The sequence below is a fragment of the Phoca vitulina genome, unplaced genomic scaffold, assembly GCF_004348235.1.
Source record: "Phoca vitulina isolate PV1807 unplaced genomic scaffold, GSC_HSeal_1.0 scaffold3, whole genome shotgun sequence".
NCBI lineage: Eukaryota > Metazoa > Chordata > Mammalia > Carnivora > Phocidae > Phoca > Phoca vitulina.
Genome location: NW_022589706.1, coordinates 65905295 through 65926786, shown reverse-complemented (window position 1 = coordinate 65926786; position 21492 = coordinate 65905295). Strand labels below are relative to the sequence as shown.

At 37.4% G+C, this 21492-nt stretch overlaps 1 protein-coding gene across 2 annotated transcripts; it reads right to left on the bottom strand.

Moving 5' to 3' along the window:
* Positions 1 to 1279: 1279 nt before the first annotated feature.
* MEPE (matrix extracellular phosphoglycoprotein) lies at positions 1280 to 16007 on the bottom strand. Of its 2 annotated transcripts, XM_032400766.1 has the most exons (5): positions 15984 to 16007; positions 14175 to 14240; positions 9804 to 9857; positions 8764 to 8856; positions 1280 to 2752 (listed from the first exon to the last, which is right to left on the bottom strand). In XM_032400766.1, the coding sequence occupies exons 2-5, from the start codon at positions 14226 to 14228 to the stop codon at positions 1280 to 1282; spliced, it is 1674 nt and encodes a 557-aa protein (XP_032256657.1). In that variant the 5' UTR covers positions 14229 to 14240; positions 15984 to 16007. The 2 variants fall into 2 exon arrangements, with proteins under 2 accessions (XP_032256657.1, XP_032256658.1); XM_032400767.1 differs by lacking the exons at positions 8764 to 8856; positions 14175 to 14240; positions 15984 to 16007 and having other exon boundaries at positions 9804 to 9851.
* Between the last annotated feature and the right edge of the window lie 5485 nt (positions 16008 to 21492).

Sequence of the window (21492 nt, the reverse complement as noted above, 5' to 3'; positions counted from 1 at the left end):
ACCAGCCCCCATCTAGGAGCCCACCAAGAGTCACCTCATTAGAACAAAAGACCCAGGAAATTCCAAGGCATTTAGGAGCTCTGTGTCAGGAACCAGGGACAAAGACCAAATATTAGAATAAAAGATGTTCCTAGTGCTCTTATCACTTAGGAAATTATAAGGGTTTTCAGAGTTCTATGCCAGGAACCAGGGGCAGAGACCAAAATGTATATTTTCTGTTACCTGTCACCTTTTCTTCGTGGTTACAAAATGACTGCTGCACCCTCGAGCATCATGTTAATGTCGAGCAAAGAAGACTAGGGTAAGAAAGGAGGAAGCATGGTACTAGCTGTAAAAGCTTTTCTTATCAGGAAGAGCAAAAGCCTTCCGGAATTTCACTCTCCTCCCTTACCAGGCAGCTTGGGTCTAATTTCCAGAACAGTGTCCTAAGGCCATTAGCTGGAAAAGCATCTATATGAAAGACTGGGAAAAAGAAAGAAACTGGAAGTGATTTGGGATCAGCCAATGAATACTATCTGCCAAAGTAAGTTTGGTTTTGTCTTTGCACTTGTGCTTCTCCTTCTCAAATTATCCCCGTTCCTCCCTTCATCCCATTCCCTTCTTTGTCTAGAAGGAGGCAGAACTAATAAAAGTAATAACATGGAAATTTGTTTCAGGAATTAAAACTTGCCTTATAGGAAGTTATAATGTGCAACACAGGAAGGGAGTGTAGAAAGATAGGAAGCAGGATATCTCCATTAGAAAACAGGGAGGTCAGAAGAAGAAGGAAATGTCGGCTGAAGCGCAGTGGGATGAGGGAATGCGGTTAAGCTCTCTTCAACAGATAAACTTCATAACACTGCCTTTGCCAGAGGCAGAACTAATCTTGTTGCCTCTGAAATAAAGCACCATGGACAACAGACTTTCTAATGGATGATTTAATTACAGATTATCATATGAGCGATATTGTTGCTTTTCATATCTATAAAGCAAACAATAAACGAAGGCTTTTGTGACACTCACAAACTAGTTTTAAATGACATCTATTCAAATGTTACCTATTCCACATAACCTTAATTAATTTTTCTTCTTGAAAAAAAGCGTCATGACTTTGAATAGAACCTCATACTGTGACCATTACGAGAGCAACAAATCTCCCCAGGAGGCCGGTTTTCTTGGCTTACTCAATTCTCTGCTCCGCCCTTTCTCATCTGGTCTGCTCTCAGGTGGCTCTCCTTTTCTGTTAGGTTACAGACGACTAGATATCTGAAGCTTTATCCCGCTGGGAATTTCTAGTGGGCTAATCTCCATCACTCTCACTGGAACTGCCACTGTCAGATGATTCACTGCTGTCATGCTTCCTAGAGGGGCTAAACCTTCTCCTGGAGTGGGGTTTTCTGTAACCCCAGGATCCTTTCCTTTGTGGCACACCCTTATTCCGTGTAGAATTGTGTCTGTGGGGTACATAATGATTTTTTCTGCTCTGTGTTATTATAGTCTCCTCATTATTGAGGCCATTATGGGAACCTATTTCATTTTTAATTTCATTATCAAGATCATGAGAAGGAGAGAGCCGGCCCTGACTTTTGCCCTTACTGGGAAATCTTTGTTTTTCAGTTGAGATTACTTGATTCCGGTTAGAAGGCTCCATATCTTTTCGGCTACTACCTTTGCCATTTTTTGGAATTTCATTATAATTAGCACTTTCAGCAACATCACTACTGCCTTCTTTCTTTTTCTGTTTTGAGGGTGGATGAGGGTAATGAAATTCTACTTTCCCTTGGTGAGCATTTTGGCTGTTGGCATCCACTCTGTTTCCTTCTTTTCCAGGGAGTTCCTTGAAGTCGGTACTACCTATGATAGCGTTGCTGCCCTCCACTAGCCTCACAGCAGCAGTGCTTGCCCCTTGTCTCTTTTCATCCCTGGTTCCAATGGTACTTCTGCCACCTTCTTCCTTTTCTGGGATCTCATTATAACCTGGCCCTCTTGCATCAGGCCCGATAGGATCAGTTCCACTTGGGCCGGAAAACTCTGTTTGAATATCTGCACCTTTTAGGTCAGGACCAATAGGTTCTCCTTTACCAGAAATGTCCTTAAAAGGTTGACCATCTCCACTGAAAGGAGAGATATCATTGTCGCCCCTTTCTTGAAGATCTGGGTAACCACTGCCTTCAAAATCACTGGGGATTTTTTTGACTTTGGGGAGCTGTTTTGGATAGCCAATGTTGTGTTGCGTATGGTAGGTGTTTTTGCTTTTAACTGGACTATTCTGGGCTTGGGGATCTCTTTGATAATTCTTCCTATCTTTTGAGGGGACTTTAACATAGTTCACACTTGCTGGAATTTTGCTTAGAACGTTCCTGGGTTTCTTCTCTTTGTTTTCTTCTGCCAAGAGTTCAGTCAGAGTCCTTGGCTCCATTATATGTTGCATATTATTTCTGATGAGAGCTGGACCATATTCTTCTTGGTCACGTAGTTTGTTGATAGCATTGTCTCCATCCTCAGCCCCATTATTCCCGGTGGATTCAGGATAAATGGACATCTTTAGGTCACTGTGGGCATTTCCTTTGTTATTAATACTATCATCTTCATTTGTTGTCTGTCTGTTTTCAAAAAGAGTTTGGGTTTTGCTACTTTGGTTATTTTCATTGGCTCCAAGAATGGACAAGTTTTTCTCTCTTTCCTGGGCAATGTTTTCTTTAGGTGCTAGTTCTTGATTTCTTCTCTTACCAGGATTTTGAAGAGCAATATTGTCTTTGTTTTTTTCTTCCTGCTAAAATGTAATTTTCAACATAAAGTATTATTTTATGTTACATTTTTAAAAATTAGTAATTCCCAAGCAATTTAAAAACAATTACCCACCAGATGCTTAAGAGAAAGACTATTAACTCAATAGAAGTTTGTTGGTAGAGATAATTTTGGAATGGTCAAAGCAAGTTTCATGGATAAAGAATGAAAAAGGTTTGAAGGATGGGTAGGGTCCAGATATGTGATAGGAAAGTAGAGAGGATATTTTAAGAAAAAGTGGCATATTCAAATGTCTGGAAACAGGAAACATTTGAAAGATAATATGAATAAAACTTTGTGGTTTGAACAGAGAAATCCTAAAGAAGTGAATAAGAAATAAATTTGGAAATGTAGATTAGGGCCCAATTTTGAAGGAGGACCTGAATTTAAGGAGCATATGATTCAAGAGTGGTCCTTCCTAAACATAGAAACATAATTGCTAAAATAAAAGAAATTGAAATCATGGTTAAAATCTCAATGACAACATTATTTGTTGTTGAGACAAAGACAAATATTTGGACTAAAAGTGGAAAGTTCACTATTAAAATTTTTGTGAATACCACACCAAACAATAAGATGTTTAAATGCAAATTGATAATAGTAATATTTTTAGCAAAAAAAAAAAAAAAATGCTGTCCTCTTCTTGTGTAAGTCATTGCAAGTGAAATGGAGTTCATATTTTAAAAAATAATTATTCTCTCTCTCTCTCCCTTTCTGTGTGTGTATGTGTGTGTGTTCTTGCCCCAGTCTTCAGAGGTATTCATCTGCCTAGAGGAAAATTTTCTTTTTCTTTTAATTTCTTCTTTTTGTCCCCTGTTTTCAGAAAATGGACAAATAGATTAATCTAGGTAATACTCAGCTTCTGACATTCAAACAAAGGATTTGCAGCAAGTGTTGCAAACCCAGCTATTGTCAGAAAAAGGATTCACTAATTTTCTTTTTTTCCCTGTTTGTCATGTAATAAACCAAATTTGATAGTTTAGATCAATAGTTCCCAAATTTAGCATTTATCAGAACCATTCGGAAGGCTTGATAAAATAAAAATTGTTGGAACCAATGGCCAGAGTTTCTGATCCAGTAGATCTGGGATGGGGCTCTAGTGTTTGCATTTAATAACATTTCCCAGCTGATGTTGATAACTGCTGGTCTGTAGACTATATTTGAGAACTACAGTTCTAGGTCATAAAGTTTAAGTAATGGAGATCTAGATAAAGAAAGTCCTCAAGTGATAATGGGATGCAAAAGAGAAAGTGAAGAAGGAAAGTAAAGTGTTTATACATGTATCTCAATTTGTCCTTTTGGTGGGGGGGTAGTCTGTAAAGAGGCTGCTTCATGTGCTGTACTTTACCAACCTGAGGTGCAGCCAAGTTGCAATAAGCTTGGCAGAACAATGTGGTCAAAAAGAAAAAGGGGTTGACAGCAACTTTGCCCATGCCACTCACAGTATTTGTGTGGCACAGGGTAGATATGAAAGTGTCTGAGAGTCTGGTCAGGAACTTTCCAGAAGGTATCACTGTGGAGGGTTGTGAGGTGGCTCTTAAAGAAGCCACATAGATGGAACATATACACTATGGACAAATGTGAGTCATACTCAAACACAGAGGGGTCTAAATTGTCTATGAGAGCCAAGAGAGACTGAAGCACCACTGGGCCCCAACCAAGACTGTACTGGGCTGATCTTAAGCTATGGTAGCCAGAGACTTCATCTTAGGATACAAGCAGGGTGGATAGCATGCAAGTGGTCAAGCAACATTGCCCATGCATGTCTGAGGATTCCACATCTTCCCCTCCACTGTGGTGGAAGCCATGTTTGTACATATGGTATATCATATGTAGTGGATGGCATAAGCCATACCCCATTGCCTCATGTGCCTGTATGCCATCTTAGAGAGAGAAGAGAGAGAGGATCTGAGTGTTTTTACCCAAAAGAGACTAAAGGACTTACTTAAAGAACTATTACAATGATTTGATAAACTTAAGTTTAAACAGGCTGATTTTAAATTAATTTCTGCACACTCTCTCTTCCCTCCCATTAACCCACAGGTAGGAGCGCTTGAGCAACAGAACAATTATAGACAAAATAAATAACATACTTCCTCTCCACTTCCAAATTGTAGGGTGAGATAAAATTGACACCACCATGACATAAGCCTGGTCAGTAATATGAACTGGTGAGTAATATGAAATGAACATGAGAGGTATTAATTGAGGGACGGGGACATGTAGGAAACTGGGCTGTGTGCCACATGTACTAAGCAATACCTGATGACTCATGGGATGATAGAGGCAATAGTCCTGCAGGGGCATAGAAGGGGGCGTGGAGTGGTGGGGCAGGGACCTCATATCTAATTGGGGTTCTCACAGACATACAGAGTGCTGGAGAGCTGTAGACCTGAAACTCGAGGGTAAAGAATTTGGTTTTATTTTGCAAAGGATGAAGAGCTAGTGAAGGTTTATGAGCAAGGGATCAACAAAATAAAAATCAACAGTTTAGGAAGAATAGTGGTAAGAAAGGACAGTTAGGAGGATGTTGCAGTGTCCAAGACTGAGATGTAATCACTTGGGTTTGGATTATGCCAGAGAAAAACATTACAAAGAAAAAAAGCCTTCTATTGGTGTCCAAATAGAAGATGATTAATAACTAAAATGGACTGGAATATTGATCTGCAAAAATGAAGACAAGAGAAAAAGAACGACTTTAATATTGGACAGATTGATGCTGTGAGGATGTAGCACCTGAGCTTGAAAAGCAATACCTAGTTAGAGACAGGGTTAGGTATCACAGCCTCACGGGGTCACCCAGGACAAGTCCTTCCCAGTTTCATGACCTATGGTCAGCTCTTCCCTCCTTGAACACTTTATGGCCTAATTGCTTGTTATGTTTTATGTGAGATCTTTTCATTTATAATCTAATTTTCATTATGTTCTATTTTTTTAAGTTTTTTTTTTTAACCTGCACCTAGTAACTGATGCAACAATTATTCAGGTTATTTCCTCTTTCATTTGCAACCTAATATTTGGAAAAGTTAAGATTTCCCCTAAACTCACTGGATGCTTTCTCTTCTCCAAGTTGACACTTGCAGTTCTCTTTTATTAGGTCACCATGTTTGGGGCTGTCGTCTGACTACGGATCTCCTTTACCCTGTGGGGTCCCAAATGGCCCCAGACTCTGATGTGGCCTGGGCAGTCCTGAGCACACAGCATCTGGTAGCTTCCTTGCCCTGGCCACAACCCTGTTTTTACTAATACAGCTTAATTTTCTCCTGTCTTTTTTGGCCACCGCTTCAGTCTGTTGGCTCCTATTGAGCATGTGGACATTTTCTTGGATGTATTAATTAAATATGTGCAAATACATGAGCGCTCCCAGATGGAGGAAAAAAGTGTAGACAGCTGGAAGCTTGCACTCACAGGGCAAGTGTGTAGGGAAGCTAAAGGAGATGGAAAGCCCACATTCAGGGAGCCAGGATCATGGGGAATCACATTTAGCCAAATAGCAGGCAGGAGGTGCCAAATGGTCTTTCTTGTTACCTCAGCCAAGTGCTCGTTGAAAGTAGGTGTACTACGGAAAGAGCATGGGTATTAGAGTCAGTTGCCCAACCCTGCCGTTGATGAGCTGTGTGATCTTAGAAACCTTATTTTACTTTTCTGTGGCTCAGCTTTCCTAGTCGTAAAATAAGTAAAATGATAGCTACCTTTCAGGATTGTTGGGAGAATTAAATGATTTTATTAAATGTTATAATGTGTGTAAAGTATCTAGAACAGTGTCTGTGTATCTAGAACAATGTCTATATAAATAATGGTAACTATCATTTCATACAGAACTTTATCAAATGGCTGTTTGCTTTCCTACCTATTGTGAGTGATAGGAGTTAGTCATTTGATTATTGGATGCACAGCTATTTTCTCAGGCTTTGTCCCTCCCTAGACGTTGTGGTGGCAGATAGGGATGGACTAATTCTGGACGCTTCTATCTATGTACTACCTGAGTGTCACCCTCTGGGAGGATTCCGTGAGCTTGTGGCCCCTCTGACTATGCTATCCGAAATGTATTTTGCTTGGACTTCCTTTTTCTCTCTTTCTTTTGTCTGCAAATAAGTATACCATTTTACCTGGAGGACTGCTTGCTTTCATACATGTATCTTACTATTGGAAGCAATGGGGAAATTGTGAATCAGCTCATACCGGAACCTCAAGATTAAGAATAACTTATGGAAATGCCTTCTACTCTTAGGAAACTGGCTAATATACAGCATGTAAAAGTTAGAACTGTAGCATCTTTAAGATATAACTTGAAATTATTTATTTGTGGGAGTTATGATATTCTCTGATCTTATTATATTGGCAGGAATATTCTGAAAATAGGTAAGATTTTCCTGCGGGGAAAACTATAACAGAAACAAACTTTATAGTAAATTATTTCTGAATAAAAAGCATTTTAAACATTTGACTTATTTTAAGTCATTGAGTCCTGGAAAGTTTTACACAGACATTTATATTTTCCTTTGAAATAAAATTCATTTGCTCATTGTGAATACAGCCTTTTGAGTTAAACAGATGCGTTAGCAAATCAGTAGATCGGGATAATCCCTTTTAATTTTGTTTCTCTCCCTACTCTGCAGTGGGAGATTTTGCTTTCTTTCTGGTGCTTCGACTGCTTTAAAAACAGTAGCTTGTATACTAATGAATTGTGTGCATTTCATTAAAGACTGAATAGAGTTCATTTATAGATGAAAACATGAAACAACTTTTAAACTGTGGAATGTGATGGTCAGTCATTTTTGTATTTGTTATTTTAAATGATTTCTGGTTGCATCACTAATTGCATGGTGGTCCTTGTATCAGTTGGCTGGTCTGATTTCCTATGCTCTGCCTTTCTATCTCCATGCCCTAGTTCATATTATTCTTTTCGTGGGGAATGGCCTCTCTCATCCACTTGTTTGTTCTAATTTCTCTCATCCACTTGTTTGCTCAAATTGTATTCCTCCTCCAAGGCCCAGCTCAGTTATTTCCATTATGTAGCTTTCCCTAAACACCAGACTAGAAACTATTTTTTTCTACTCTAAACCCCTAAAATCATAGTTTTGGGGTACTACTCCCACAGCACTTTGCACATTTCTGTCTTGAGTTTTATAATGACTTTTATAAGTCATTTTTTTTTTTTTCTAACTCTAAGTTCCTGGAGAGAAAGAATTAAGTTTTCTCAATCATTTTATCTCACATAGTATCTTGCACAATAGGAAGAGCTCAACATATATTTATTACAACAAATAAGTTTTAACTTACTCAATGTAACAAATTAGTTTAACAGGCAGTTAGTCTTAGAGATGCCATCTAAAGAATAATGAGCAGAACAAAATAACATTCTGAAGAGAACTACCACTTTCATGGGAAATGAAGCCAGATTTGGAAAAAAGTAAATAGTTCTTTTGCTGATGGCATTTTAAGCTGTTTCCAGTTCTTTGGCCAATGAATCTGCAAAAAGGGGCTGAATGAAAAGAATTATTGTCCTATTTCAGGGACAAGGCCCTTATTCTTTCTCTTCCAAGCATTCTGGCCCAGATGGAGTCATCAGTGGAATGAATTTAAGGGACACTAAAACATGTCACTCTTTAGGCTAAAATGATTTCTCCTATTAGTCTTCTAATCCTTACCATTATGATAGAATATGTTCAGAAACCCTCCTCATAAAAGATCAAACGTTACTCAGAAGCAATAAGAAAAAGGCCCGGGCATCGGGGGTCCACCAGTATCACACCTGCTGGGGCAGGTCCTGACGCAGGGCAGGATTTGGGCCAGGCTGTGGGGTGGCCCATCTGTGTCAGAGTTCAATAGCAGAGATGTTTAAGGAGCCAGGGACTATGGGAAAAGGACAAAGGCACCCACCACAGACAGAAACCCAGAGTAATCAAAAGTAAAGTTGTCTCCTCTACAGTTTCCCCTAGGGTTAGTCCAGAGTTTGGCTCATGATAAGGATCTTCACTCAGAAATTCAGCTTACCTTTATGTCAGTTTGATTTTTCCTCCCAGATGATGTGTAAACATACTTAAAAATATAATACCCATGTTTCTCATGGTGGCCTTTGTACGTTATCTACAAAAACATAACATTGTATTAAGATGTGTTTATATCTTATTATGCTGTCTGGCTCTCTTTTTTATTGTATGAGATATTCTTTAACTTAGGGGAAGTCAAATTCTGCCTCTGACAAATGGTGGTGCTTCTTATAACCACAGGAGAGCGCCTATCAGCCAGCTCCTAAAGATAAACCTTGTCCCTTTCTTTTCTACATGTCTGTGAATCTGTTTTCTCCAAGGATGGCTATCAACGGCTCTCTCTCCCAGGGTGTATTAATTTTATTACCAGTTTCAATGGAAATGGAGCATGTGGAAATATTTTCAGGTGGGAGGGGCTGTAAGGATTAGGAGAAATGCAGATTTTACAATATTCATATCTGATGTCAAATTGGAAAGACTCACAGCGTGAACATTCAGACTCTAACATTTGCCCTTTTTGCCTTTGTAATTTTCAGCTGAGGTAAAGAACAGAAGATTGTTAGGTTCTAGAACAGAATTTTCTGAGACTGCCAGGAGAAACCATGGTAGGCTGCAATTTGGTGACATGAAAAGCTGAGGATACTTGTTTAACTTTCTGCATGCATATGGAAAACTAACTCCATGTAAACAGAATTTCACATTAAGATTGGTTAACTCCCTTCCCTTTGTTTGCTCCCTTATTTGTTGTTTTGTTCTCATGTACATGTGTGGGAAAATAGTTCGCTAATAATACGCCAGGATTTTTACTCACTTCTCCCTCTGAAGAAAGAAATCACAGTGAAGAGCTACAAATCTCCATTCAGAATGTTTCTTTTTTCTATCAAATACTGTCTGAATTAAGTGCCAAAATTATGTTGTGTAATTTTGCAATTCCATTCTAAGCGCACAGGAATATTTTAACAGTTAAAAATTTCCTCTCATGAGTTTTTTTTTTTTCTTTGCAGAGTTGAAATAGATTTATTTGAGAAGAATAATTCTGTTTACCCTCTGTTCTTCCACACAGTCTTCCTTAGTTTTCTCAGTCTGTGGCTGAAATGTCTGGAAGGAAACAAGAAATAAAACTTTACCAAACATTCATTCTTTCGTCCATTTCTGCCAACAATAAATGTCTCATTTATTTTTTCTCTTACTGGGTTGTATTATGCAATGTGAAAAATCATTCCAACCAAAGAAGATGGATACATTACATTAATATTTGTTTTAGTCTTACAAAAGAGGGTGCCAGCATTCCTCCACCAGAGGGAGACAATGCCATCCCCATTAGAACCATACTCAAGCACAGGAGAATTGTCAAGTAGGGGAGGGGTGTCACTCCAGATGTGGAAGCGTGGATGTTGCTGTTATCAACTGAAAAATAAGTTTTCACTGGCACACTGGGAGTTGTTTAGTATCAGTGAACCAAAATCAGAGTCCAGTGATGTGGAGTATATGTGCGCATAGATTGCATAAGCTTAGTGATTATTATGCGAGCAAAGAGATGATGCTGCTGGTGGTCCAGCAAAAGTAAAACCATAGCCATGTACATAAGGGGTAGGACCACATCCAAGGATGGGACTTTGTTGTTGCCAGTCACCTGAGCAGAGATTTCTGTCTGGGAAAGGAAAATGGAGTGGCCTACGGATCAGGACAAATACTTCCTTGTGATCTGACATAGACATGTCCAAAGATCTTGAGAGTACCTGGGGTGAGAGGTAGCTATTGAGGTGGAGAAAGGCCAGAAAGTAGGAAGGAATAGATCCAGGCAGTGTATTCCAGGCTTTTCGGCTAAAATTTTGGTGTCACAGGAGAGCATGCAGAAGAAAACCTGAGAATTTTGGAGCAAGCTTGCTGTGGAAGAGCAGACATAACAATTCTTTTATTCCCAGTATTTTAATTTTCTTATTAATTTTTGAAACTCCTAGGTTATCTCAGATTTGGGAAAAGGAACTAATGGGTGGGACTGGTTTGTGTTTAAATGCATGTGCTAAAGTGGAAACAGGCATCATGGTGGTATTTCAGTCGTAGAAGAGACAGAAGCCCTCAAGGGAAAGGTGAAAATAAAAGGTCTTATCCACCCAGACAGCAGTCTTCCTGAATAAACCTTATCGTTCTGTATTTTTCTACAATAAAATACAGGCAATTATACTTTCAGATATTGTACTTCTGTTCTCTCAGGAATGACCTCTACAAACTACATTTCCCAAGCAACTTTGCCATCTGGCTTCAGTCTGGGTTTGGCCTACGGGAGGCCTAGCCTGAGGTTGGAAGGTAGAAGGAGAGAGCGGCCAAGGTATGTCTTTTCCTGCTTTCTCTGTTTGGGGCTGCATCTCTGGGATTGGACACATCTCTTTTGTGGTCCTGCCTCTGCTGGGGCCCCTCCTCCCACTCAGGGCACTGAGAACACCACCTCCTTCCTTGTTTCTTCAGCCCAAGGGGTGGTAGTAATTTTAATCTTTGGGTTGTCTCACTACCCATGATTTGCTTTCTGTTTGTCCTATACTTTATAACGATTCTCCAAATAAAATCCCTCTACTGAACTCCCTGTCATGAGAGTTTTATTTTATTTTTATTTTATTTTCGTGACTGGACCCTGACTGATAAATTTGTCTTAGAAATAAACTCAAAACTTTAGTAAAAGTGCCCTATTGGCTTGGCTCCAAGGCCTAATATTCCATTAAATCCTAGAAACAAAATAGTTTGTTAATAACACCTTATATTTACATAGCACTTTACAGTTTGTAAACTGCCTTTGTATACCTAATCTCATCTGATTCCCCTGTGAGATAGGCAGTAGAAGAAATAAAATTACCTACACTTAAACAGCCGGTAGAAGTTGTAGAAGTAAAGGAGATATTTTAACCAAATCCTTTGTCTCAAAGTCCCAGGTTTAAAATAATAAAATTCTAAATGGCCTGCTCTCTGCCAAAAAACCATATTTAATAATAAGAGGAAATGTTTCTGAAGTTTACATTAAGTACCTTCAAGGCATATTTTATAATTCCATCCATTATTGACTTTTTTTTAACACTGGTTTTTTTTATTCTCTTATGCATGTAAATTTAGATCACTGCCTCATTTCTCAAAACCCTCAAAACAGTGAAAATAATTCTGCATATGGGGCTGTAGGAAAGAGAAAACATAAAAATGAGATGGGTAGATACTAAGCAAGAGAAAAAAACGGTGGTTTGGGGTATTCAGCATCTTCTCATAGAAAATACACACCTATGAATTAAAAGCATACTTGGCAGTATAGAGTACCTTAAAAAAGTTTGCAATAATAAGTCATGAACTTACAACAAAGTAACTTATAATAAAGTCTTTGTAGTCTAACTGCATGTTGATGAATATTAATTGAATTGCATGGCCCCATATCCATCTTTTGTTTTCTTCCACTTCCAAATTTTGTTTTTGAAGGAAACCAGAATGTCACCTCCAAAATACGTTTCTTTGACATAAAAATTATCTTGAACTGAAGGCAATTTAGTCGTAAATGCAGAAAAAGTTCCCCCTTTTCTGCCTACAGGCAGGAAACAAAGTCTCCTGTTACTGGGGACCAGTTCTCATCAGTTCAGAGAAGACATGGAGGAATCCACAAATTTTGTTAAACTAACCCTAATCTTCCTTATTAAGGAATTTAAGGACTATCTAGACCTAGTTGGATTACCTTCAGCCCAAATCCCTTGTCTTACCAATTTTTCACAAATTTATTGTTTCTTTGTCTGAAAGGTATAAAAGCTTCCTGCTTTGGTCACCTTTTTGGGTCTTCATTCTCTTGTGACAGCTCCCATGCACATGTAGAAATTTAATAACATTTGCATGCTTTTCTCCTGTTGATCTGTCGAATCAGTTTAATTTTCTGACAGAGCCATGAACCCAAAGAAGGTTGAGGAAAACTTTTTTTCTCCTACAGTTTGAATTTTGATTATAATTCCAAAACAGATATAAGTGACTCAATATATTCTAATTTCTGATACCACAATCTATTAATAAATAATTTAGGTAATTGCTCAAATGGAATCTATCTGGGAGAAAACATCACATTTAGCCACTCATAATTCCAAATTTTGTCTCTATGTCCTTGCTGAGCCTTTTTCATCTGAAATATGCATCCCTCCCTTCTCCCCCTGCACCCACTTTGCAGTTCTCCCACGTTTGAGTGTGGCCCTATAATGGAGAAGGCATTGTCTCCCTCTAAGGAGGAATGCCGGCACCTTTTCTTGACCGGTGGTCACTGGATTGATATTGACATAACATTTACTGGAAAATGGTCAGAAGATGCCACTCCAGCTGTTCCTTGGAATGTGTTGCTCAAAATAGATTCATTCTCAGCTGGTGGGATTGAGCTGGGTCAGCAGAACCAATCAACCCCTGTCATGCCTAAGCACATGCCTCTGTGGTTGTGATTGAGCTGAGTTGTGTGATTTGGGCCTGGCAGATGTCTATTTTAAGCAGTATGGCCCACCACAGGACTGTCAAAGGATATATGCTAAGAGGGGCCATGCTTTCTCCAACTTCTGCTGTCCTCACTGGATGGCATGGTCCATGCTCATCACTGGGTTACCCAACTGGTCACTCACTGGCTCAGGACCTATATTTAAGTACTTCTGGCAACAGAATGACTACTTGTTTCCCTGCTCTCCAACTGAAATTGTTGTTCTGAAAAGCTAGGATGCTTTTCAGACATTATCTAATTAGCACCGTGTCTGCACTGCAGAAAATATCGGTAACACTCAGCATTTTCACAAGATAATTTAGTCACATCTTGAGTACTCATCCAGGTGAATCAGAGGGAAGAAAAGACACAAAAAGAAATTGCAGCTCAATTTATGTTAGGCTTAGGGGTCCTTCTTCCCATCTTTAGCCTTGCTGATGAAGAGAAAATCATTAGCAGGATTTCAGTGTTGGGGGGGGGGGGCTGTTTACAAGAATTACAGAAAAGGTCTGGTTTCTTTCCATTGCCACTGTATTTACAAAATCTATTTGGTCAGCCTTAAAACAGTCAAGTCAAATTTTTTTTAGTTTTTAGTAAAATATCGAGAAGTTCTTTAGATGTGTTATAATTTGGGTCTCTGAGCATTTACTCATTAACATTAGCTGATTTGAAACACTGTGGCTGGCTATTAGTTTTCTCAAAAATACTCTATTTGGCATTTCCTAAAAGGCCACATGTTGACATCTTATAATTCAGCACACGTTTCTTGAGGTACTCCTTGGTGATAGACATTTGTGTCAAGTGCTGGATGCTTTCTTTTTGTTTGGTACTTTATTGCAGCTGAGGTAGGTAAGGGTTACTAATTTAAAAAAAAACAAAACATTGCTTAGAAAAATAAAGAGACAGAAGATAATACGATGCATAACTGAATTTTAAATGCTTACTGGTGCTGCCCAGGTCACGCTGAAAAGAAGCAGTCCCAAACAGACAATTTGCATCTTTGAGACTCTCTGCAAAAAGATAATAATATTTTACCCTAAAGCATTGCCAATTACAAACTGTAGTCCTAAGAATAAATAAAACACAAAAGTATATATAAACATCCTTCTCCCAGTAGTCCATTTTATTGTTTTAAAAAAAATCATTTATATCCAAGTGTAGATACTTTAACCCAAGAGCCTTCATATGTCTAATTATTCTAATGTAAAAGTGAAAATTGTCCAATATTATTAAAACAATGAAATCAGTTGATAGAAATGACTTTTATAGATACATTTACTTGCTCTATTGTCAGCTGAAACTTTTCCCTTTTGTTTTTAGAGATCATTTAATTTGATTATTTGTATAATTCATAATAATATGACGTTAGTTGTAACAACTCATAACAGACTCTTTACATGGGTGCCAGCAAAGCAGGCTTTACTGTGAGGAATAAAATCTTGTCTGCTACCAGGATGGCCCCCTAATATATGTCCTTAAATTCATCAGCAATTTATCTGAGCTAGTAGCCATCTGTGGACTGAAGAGTGAAACAATTTATGTAATCCTTATATTAATAGCTAAAATTTATTGAATACTAAAATGAGCCAACCACTGTTCTAAAAATTTTACATATATTCAATTATTGAGCCTCACAACACCCTATGAGTTAGATGGTATTACCACTCCTGTTTTAGAATAGGAATTAGACAGAAAGTCAAATAACTTGCCCTAGAATTCCCAGGTATTGAGAGAGGCAGAACTGGGATTCGTATCTAAACAATGTAACTACAGAGCCAGTAGTCTTAATGAAGACTCTATACTATTTTGAATAAGTTTTTATTCTTTCATCTTATTACAAAAAAATCTACATGTAGTTGATTTAAAGGCAAATAATATTTTATATTGAGGTCAACAAAATTAAGTTTAAACATTAACATTTAGTTATGGATAAAGGCACATGTTTATACTTTGGTGAATATACTAAGAGTATCTAGTGAGCTCATTTAAGTCAAGTAGCCATTATTGAAAAAAATGTCAATATAACTGTGAATTACTAAGCTGTTGGTTTTGATGAATATTAAGTATTTTTCTGACTACCACACAGACACATAGAGACCAATATGAGAATAAAATATTTATACCACTCTTTGAGATTATTTGGGGAAAACACTTTTGATGGGAATAATAATCTAAATACTGTTGCAATCTTTAAACATTTCAAGGTGAAAAATTTTATTTGAAGAAATAATATAACTATTAAATATATTCTAAAACTCTAGGCTATTCTCATCTAAACAATATAATTTTCAGGATCTTAATTCTAACTATAATTTAGCCATCCAAGTATTTTAGAGAGCAGGACAATACAAGTCATCAAATGACTTAATGCTGATCAGTAGAAATATCTGCACAGATGAGGTTTAAAACTATGAATATGATCACATTATCCTTATTCTGGTTTGTAAGTGAAGGTGTAGAGTAAAATTAGAGCCTTTGGATTATGGTGGATCTTGATAATGCTAACACCTAAATCAAAGAGGAAGTTGCTACCAAGCTATCAATTTTAGTTGATAATTTCCAGAACTTGGTAACATATTTTATATTTTATAAAATAAAGCACTAAATATTACACAGTTGTGCTGAGTAGAGAATACTTTCAATATACATTTATTTTCAAAAGCAATCTCCCTAACTGGATGGCATATATCTTGAAAATGTAAACTACATTATAAAGCTATTTGCTATCAAGAATATCAAGAGAGCCAAATTACCTGATATCTTTTACCTTCAGAATACCTGGCTTCTTCCACAGGATTAGCAGTCTCCAGGCAAATTTTGCTGAAATTTAAAGTTTGTTAGAGTTCCCAATGGCCAATCAGCATAGACTCACTTAGCACTAGCAAACAATTTGTTACCAGTGCCCACAGATAACCATAGGGGGCAAAGTAATTTTAATCTAAAAATGTTTTTGTGGTGAAAAGCTGCTATCAAATGTTCCAGAAAGTAGGATAAACAGAAAATATAAATACCTCAGTTTGGTGTATGATGTTGCCAGATAATTAAAATTGATTTCAGAACTATTAATTAGGACTCTCTGAATAACTAACAAGTTTGTAAGTGGAAAACATTTTAGCTATCCTTTTGTGTAGAAAGTTTATAATTTCAATTTTCTCTGTATTAAATTCAGCAACATTTAACAAAAATGTATTGGGTACCTACTATGTGAGAGACACCGGGGAAATAGCGGGAAGCAAAACAGACAGAAAAAAAAATCCCGGTATTCATGGAGTTTATAATCTGGTGGGGAGACTGACAATAAACAAAATAAATAAGTAAAATATATTGTGTAGATAGTGACACAGACTAAGCCTAAGAAGAAAAGTATTACAAGGAGAGGGGATGACAAGAACTGGGGGTGGGGACATGGGGACACTGACTTGTAATACTAGATAGGGTCCTGGGAAGACCTCACTGAGAAAGTGACTTTTGAACCCTGTAAATACATGGCATCTAGGGGAAGAGCATTCTAGGTAGAAGGAAGAGGAAGAGGAGAGCCCCAGAGACAAGAGCCTGCTGACGTGTTCCAGAAACAGAGAAGAAGGCATTTTGACTGGAAAGACCGAATGAAGTGAATAGCAGGAAATGAGGTCAAAAAGGTGGCAGATGACATAGGGCCTATAGATCATTGCAAGGCTCTTGACTTTACCCTGAGTGAGAAGAAACCCTTGGAGGTTTTAGGCAGAGCAGTAACTGCAGAGTAACTGAGATAGGAAAAGGCAGACATGGGCTAGGAAGCTCTCGAGGTAATCCAGGCAAACGACGATTAGGAATCAGAGTGATGGCAGAAGGGACTGGGGGAACTGGTCAAGTTCTGGATATATTTTAAAAGTAAAGCCAATAGGATTCGCTGACATACCAGATGTGGAGTGTGAGAGAAAATCAAGAATCAAGGGTGACTCCAAAGTTTTTTGCTCTGAGCAACCGGAAGAATGAAGTTGCCTTTTATGGATATGGGGGAAACTGCAGAAGAAGTAGTTTTGGGAGAAACATTCAGAGTTTGGGTTTGGAAATGAATGTTACAGAATGGTCAATTTAGGACATTGACTTCCTCAGTGAAACAAGAGAACACCCATATTAGAATAAGCCTTTCTGGGGCAATTGCCTGCTCTCTCCTCTTTTGCCCAGTCTGTGTGCCAAAATAATGATTGCAATAGTTCAGGTTAAAAATATTACACTGCCTGGAGGGATAATTTACATTAGAACTATATGTGAAGCATCAATGTACAATAATGTAAGAATTATTTAACCCAATGGTTAAATGGTAAGAATTATCTTTGGTTAAACACAATTTTAACAAACTATAAATGATATACAATGAGATTTAAATGTAAACTCCCAATTCTCCTAACTTCCAAAACAGACAAAAACCGAAATAAAACAAACAAAACAGCCCTTGGGCAGCTTTAGCTGAGAGAATGGCGTCTTTTTTGTTTAGGCTGAATCCCTATTTTTGCTTTGTCCAAATTCTGCAGATCCTTTTTGAGTAACTGGAGCTGGTGTTTACTTGCCAGGACTAGAGTTTGAGCTGTTGGGCTGGAAGTACTGTTGATTCACTGCGCAACCCTGGATTTTAGAATGTTTGAGTGTTGTCATTGACGATGGAGACATTTAAATCTAGTAGCTTTGGAGTCAAACAGACCTGAGTTCAAATACTGACTCTACCACTTGTTTGTTGTGGTCAGTTGCCTAAGCAACTAAATGGAATCTCTTTGAGCCTCCATTTCTTCATCTGAAAATGAGGAGCATAGTAATAAGTTAAACTTTCATTGAATGATTACTTTGCTGTGAGCATTTTCCTTAAAAACATTTTCACCACATAAGGAATTGGCTGTATGGCAATTTTGTCATAAAAGATAAAAAAAATAACTGGTTGACAGTTTGGCTTAACAGTTTGGTTTGATTTCTCCATTGACACATTACTCCCATTTTTATATTATATAAACCGTACCCTCATAATGGTCTATACGATAGTGCAGAGTTTTGAACCTACATTTCCCATAGAACTTAACAGACTACCACTGAACATGTGACAATATGCCAAGAACAAACAACAGTGTAGAAGGCTTTCACAAGGGGACACAAAGCTCAGTTACAAATATGCATCCTAGTATTTGGAAACTGATACTTCTCTGTGTCTTTTTTTATTTTAAGATTTATTTATTTATTTGAAAGAGAGAGAGAGCAGGAGCGCATGCACATGGGCGAACACAGAGGGGAGGGTGGAGGGAGAGGGAGAGAGAATCTCAGCCAGACTCCCTCCTGAGCATGGAGCTGGTGGTGGTTGGGGGGTGCTCCATCTCACACCCTGAGAACATGACCTGCGCCCAAATCAAGACTCAGATGCTTCATGTGATATGTTGCATTGAAGTGCTGGTTTTCAAATCACTAGTTTCTGATGTGAAAAAAAAATCTGAGTATTTTCTGAAAAAAAAAATTTTTGTGAATACCATTTTCTCATTTAGAAAAATAAAAACTTAAAAAAATAAAATCTTTAAGGGAACACAATTATCAGTATTGTGATTATACTTATGATTTACTTAAATCAATTTTTTTTACAGTTGATTGGGTGCTTATTGAGTGTTCTATGTTTAGTATTACAAACATGTATCTATCAGTTTTGTTACAGCAGTACTTCATAATAAACCACTCCAAACTCAAACTCAGAAAAAAAAGACTAGGATGCTTACTGACTGAGCCACCCAGCTCCCCCTTAAACTTCTCTTAATGAAGGAAGAAATTTTAGTGAAAAAAGAAAAAGTGTAATGCCAATGAGGAGATGAATCATCAAGCAAAGAAAAAAATAGTAGAATACTATGAATGACTATGAAGACAAGGGCTTAGATAAAATCTACAAAATAAAATCAGTTATTTGTGCAGTTTTACCCCAAATCTGCACTATACATTTTGAATGTACTCAATATTTTGCATTTCGCAGCAGTGTTTTTAATTTTGTTATTCATTTTTCATGTTTCATTATGCCCCCTTTAATGAAAGCCCCCTTTATTCTTCGTGATTGTATCTTTTACGGCAAAGTTGCTTTACGGTCAGTTAGTTACGCGAGGGAAATGCTTGCGGTGGATATGCTCGTCGCGGAGAGCTTCAGGGTGAAGCTGCCTAGAACCTGTGAGGTATTTCTCCTTTATGTCACTGATGGGAAAATGTTTACTTCTATCTAGACGTATCTATGTTTAACAAGAGAAAATTCATTGAATTTTAAGAGAAAAAAATTGCTTAGCTCCTAGTCCTAGCAAGGAGTAAACTGGCAGTAGCTAAATATATATGCTCCCAAAGTTAAAATGAATTCAAAGCTGCAAAAAAAAAAAAAAAAAAATCAACTTGGGCCTTAAATTTAGAACCTACAATTGACAAAAGAAAAAAAAAAAGCTTATTCTGGTTTTAAGGTTGCAGAGAAGAAACTGCGGCGGAGGTGGGGGGTGGGGACAACCAAGAGCGATCATTTGCTAAAGTTCTCTGAGGGAGAGGTGTTAATTCTACCCTCTTGACTTGCCCCCTCAGTTAAGCTTGAACTACGAAAACTCAATGTTTTCTAAATGTTTTGTGTCATAAACAGTTTTGCCATAATATTTGTTAGGAATGAATAACCAAAGATAAAGAACAGTGTTCTGTAAAAAAAAAAAAAAAAAAAAAAAGGGATTATTCTCACACCATCCCTATTTAACTGGAAAACAAAACAAAACTAGGAAGCAGTAGAGACTAAGGCAAGAAATGGACACTTGGATTTTCTTCTGGTTTTTGTCTGACAGTTTAAGAATGGACACCTCCACAGATTATGTACCTAGCCTGGCTTTCCTGGGTCACACTGACCCAGGGTTGGTCCTCAAAGAGATTTTAAGATGGAAGTAGTCCATGGAACATGTTGCATTTTGTGGTGGCTTTTTCATTCCTTACCCTTCACTTGAGAGAGCAATCATATAAAATGTTAGTTAACTAGGAACCTATACTATCAGTTCCAGCTATTGGACCCTCATCCAGGGGTGAGGTTTTAGTTGTTTTGTTTTGTATTCCCATCTATTTCTGGAATGTTACACCCATCTTCCCTGTACTTGTGCTCTAGGCCCAATTACTTTGATAGATATTTTAAAAAAATATTATAGGCAATGATTTTATCTTCTGGAATCTTGGTGCCCAACTTATTTTTAACACTGTTCTGCAGCACATTTTTCTGTATCATCTTAGGCAGTTAGAGGTAAACATATTATATATGGGGGGGGAGAGAGAAATTATATATAGTATATAATATATATAGTAATTTTTTTTCTAATTTACGAACACAACACATGTACATTTCCCCTCCAGACTCAGTGGGGAGTCATTACAGTGTTGTGATTAGAAAATAGGGGCCTTTGTTGAGTAATTTCCTATTTACCATATAGATAGATCTTTAAAAATTTGTCAAGGCTTTAAGCTTTTCATAGAAGTATTTATTCCTCCTTGATCTTCAGAATGGAGTCCAGAATTGGTGTGCTGGGAGTCTTACCCTGTGTTTAGCAGAAGAAAATGTTTCTGTTTTACATATGTTCATTCATGTGTATATCAATATTCATCCTAAATTTTTTTAGAAAGGTCACTTTTTCTAAAACATCACTTGCAACCAACTTTGTCTTCTACCCTAAAATTATTTTTATTTTTAGTTTTTATTTTTTTCTCTCAGTATTTGAGATTTTCGACAGAAGTACATAAAAATTTCATCCAGATATGGAACCATGGAGGGTCATAGAGCAGCATGAAGCTAGCTGTGTTCATTTCTCTAGGCTATTTATTTACTCATTCAGCTATTACTAGCAAAGAGAAGACATGTCAATATAATTTACTTTTATTTTTATATTAGAAAGATGTCTTATTACACCTTAAAATGTAACTCAGAGGATGTAGTTAAAACATAATTACAATGATACCAGTCCTTTCCTTCAGGACATGGTAACATCACTGGAAGTGGCTGTAAAACTTTGCTGTGTTACCTCAAGGGGGAAATATCTCTCATTCTCAAAATAGTGTTTTTCAGAGGTTGCCGTTTTGTTTTTCAGGACTGATAATCTTCTCCTTAGGAGACAGAATATGACAACATTTACCAGCTAGTTACTCATTGCATTGGGCTCATACTAATATTTTCTTACCAAATTGGAGCATATGTAGTCTTCTCAGTTTCTAGTTTTTTTTTTTTTTTTTTTTTTTAAGATTTTATTTACTTGACAGAGAGAG